The 1620-nt window shown below is 56.7% G+C and overlaps 1 protein-coding gene across 1 annotated transcript in view; it reads right to left on the reverse strand.

Annotated features, from left to right (window-relative positions):
• The window catches only part of LOC130587410 (serine/threonine-protein kinase receptor R3-like), a gene marked incomplete at both ends in the record, with an annotated part of 11284 nt that extends 9725 nt beyond the window's left edge, over nt 1-1559 (reverse strand). The window contains 2 exons of the mRNA XM_057388383.1: nt 1-124; nt 1401-1559. The exon at nt 1-124 is cut by the window's left edge and continues 20 nt beyond it. Coding sequence (XP_057244366.1) covers nt 1-124; nt 1401-1559 — 283 coding nt within the window. The remainder of the gene's footprint in view (nt 125-1400) is intronic.
• Nucleotides 1560-1620: the final 61 nt, after the last annotated feature.

Here is a 1620-nt window from a genome sequence, read left to right on the forward strand (position 1 = left end):
AGGACGGTGTTGTAGATCTCGGTCTCGCGGAACCACGACTGCTCGTCCCGCGAGGAGAAAATCTTCACGGCCACGCTCTCGCCGTGCCACACGCCGCGCCAGACCTCGCCGTAGCGTCCTTTACCTGATGTGGATGTGGCAGCGTGTCATTTGGTGTCCCCAAAAAACCTGGAGCACCGTGTCACCCCTAAAACCTGGAGCACCGTGTCACTCGGTGTCCCCAAAACCCGGAGCACCGTGTCACTCGGTGTCCCCAAAATCTTAGAGCAGCGTGTCACCCCAAAATTCACAGCAGCATGTCACCCTCAAAACCCGGAGCACCGAGTCACATTGTGTCCCCAAAACCCAGAGCACTGTGTCAGTCGGTGTCCCCCAAAAAACTCAGAGCACTGTGTCACTCGGTGTCCCCAAAATCCAGAGCACCGAGTCACCCAAAACCCAGAGCACTGTGTCACTCGGTGTCCCCAAAACCCAGAGCAGCGTGTCACCCCCAAACCCGGAGCACTGTGTCACTCGGTGTCCCCAAAATCCAGAGCACCGTGTCACTCAGTGTCCCCCAAAACCCGGAGCACCGTGTCCCCCAAAATCCAGAGCACTGTGTCACCCCCAAAACACGGAGCACCGTGTCACTTGGTGTCCCTAAAAACTCAGGGCACCGTGTCACCCCAAAACCTGGAGCACTGTGTTATGCCGTGTCCCCCAAAACCCGAAGCATCGTGTCACTCGATGTCCCCAAAAACTCAGAGCAGTGTGTCACCCCAAAATCCACAGCACTGTGTCACCCCCAAAACACGGAGCACCGTGTCACTTGGTGTCCCTAAAAACTCAGGGCACCGTGTCACCCCCAAACCCGGAGCTCCGTGTCACTCTGTGTCCCCAAAACCCAGAGCACCGTGTCACCCCAAAACCCAGAGCACCGTGTCACCCCAAAACCCAGAGCACCGTGTCACTCTGTGTCCCCAAAACCCAGAGCACCGTGTCACCCCAAAACCCAGAGCACCGTGTCACTCAGTGTCCCCGAAAACCCAGAGCAGCGTGTCACTCGGTGTCCCCAAAACCTGGAGCACTGTGTCACTTGGTGTCCCCCAAAACCCCGTGTGGGTGAGTATCCTGTGTATCCACAGGGCTCACAATCCCAGGAGAGCACATCCGTGTGGTACCACCACCCTGGGGAACCACATTTCTGGAATATTCCATCCCCGGGGTACCAAATTCCTGGGATATTCCATCCCCAGGGCACCAAATCCCACGTACAACAGCTCAGGGAGAGAATTTGGGGTCAGTTTTGCGTTTTCTTTGGGTCCAACCCCTCTCCTGGTGTTGAACCTGCGGTGCCACCACCCAAACACCCCTGGAATGTGACACCCCGGGGACATTGTCCCCTCTCCTCGGTCACTCACCCACGCACTCCATCAGCGTGATCTGCCGAGCCACCGTTCTCTGCACCAGGAAAGGCAGCCCCGAACCGCTGCCCGTGGTGCAGTCATCGTTCAGCAGCTCCTGTGAGATCAATGTGGTGACAATTTCCCCATCTTTGGGGACATTTGGGGACGTGTTGCCTCGAAAGGCCGGTTTTTAATAATGACACAGATATTTAAGGGGATAAAAAGGGTTTTACCT

This window comes from Malurus melanocephalus, unplaced genomic scaffold (genome assembly GCF_030028575.1).
Source record: "Malurus melanocephalus ecotype Western Australia unplaced genomic scaffold, MMel_1.1 scaffold_1871, whole genome shotgun sequence".
Lineage (NCBI taxonomy): Eukaryota > Metazoa > Chordata > Aves > Passeriformes > Maluridae > Malurus > Malurus melanocephalus.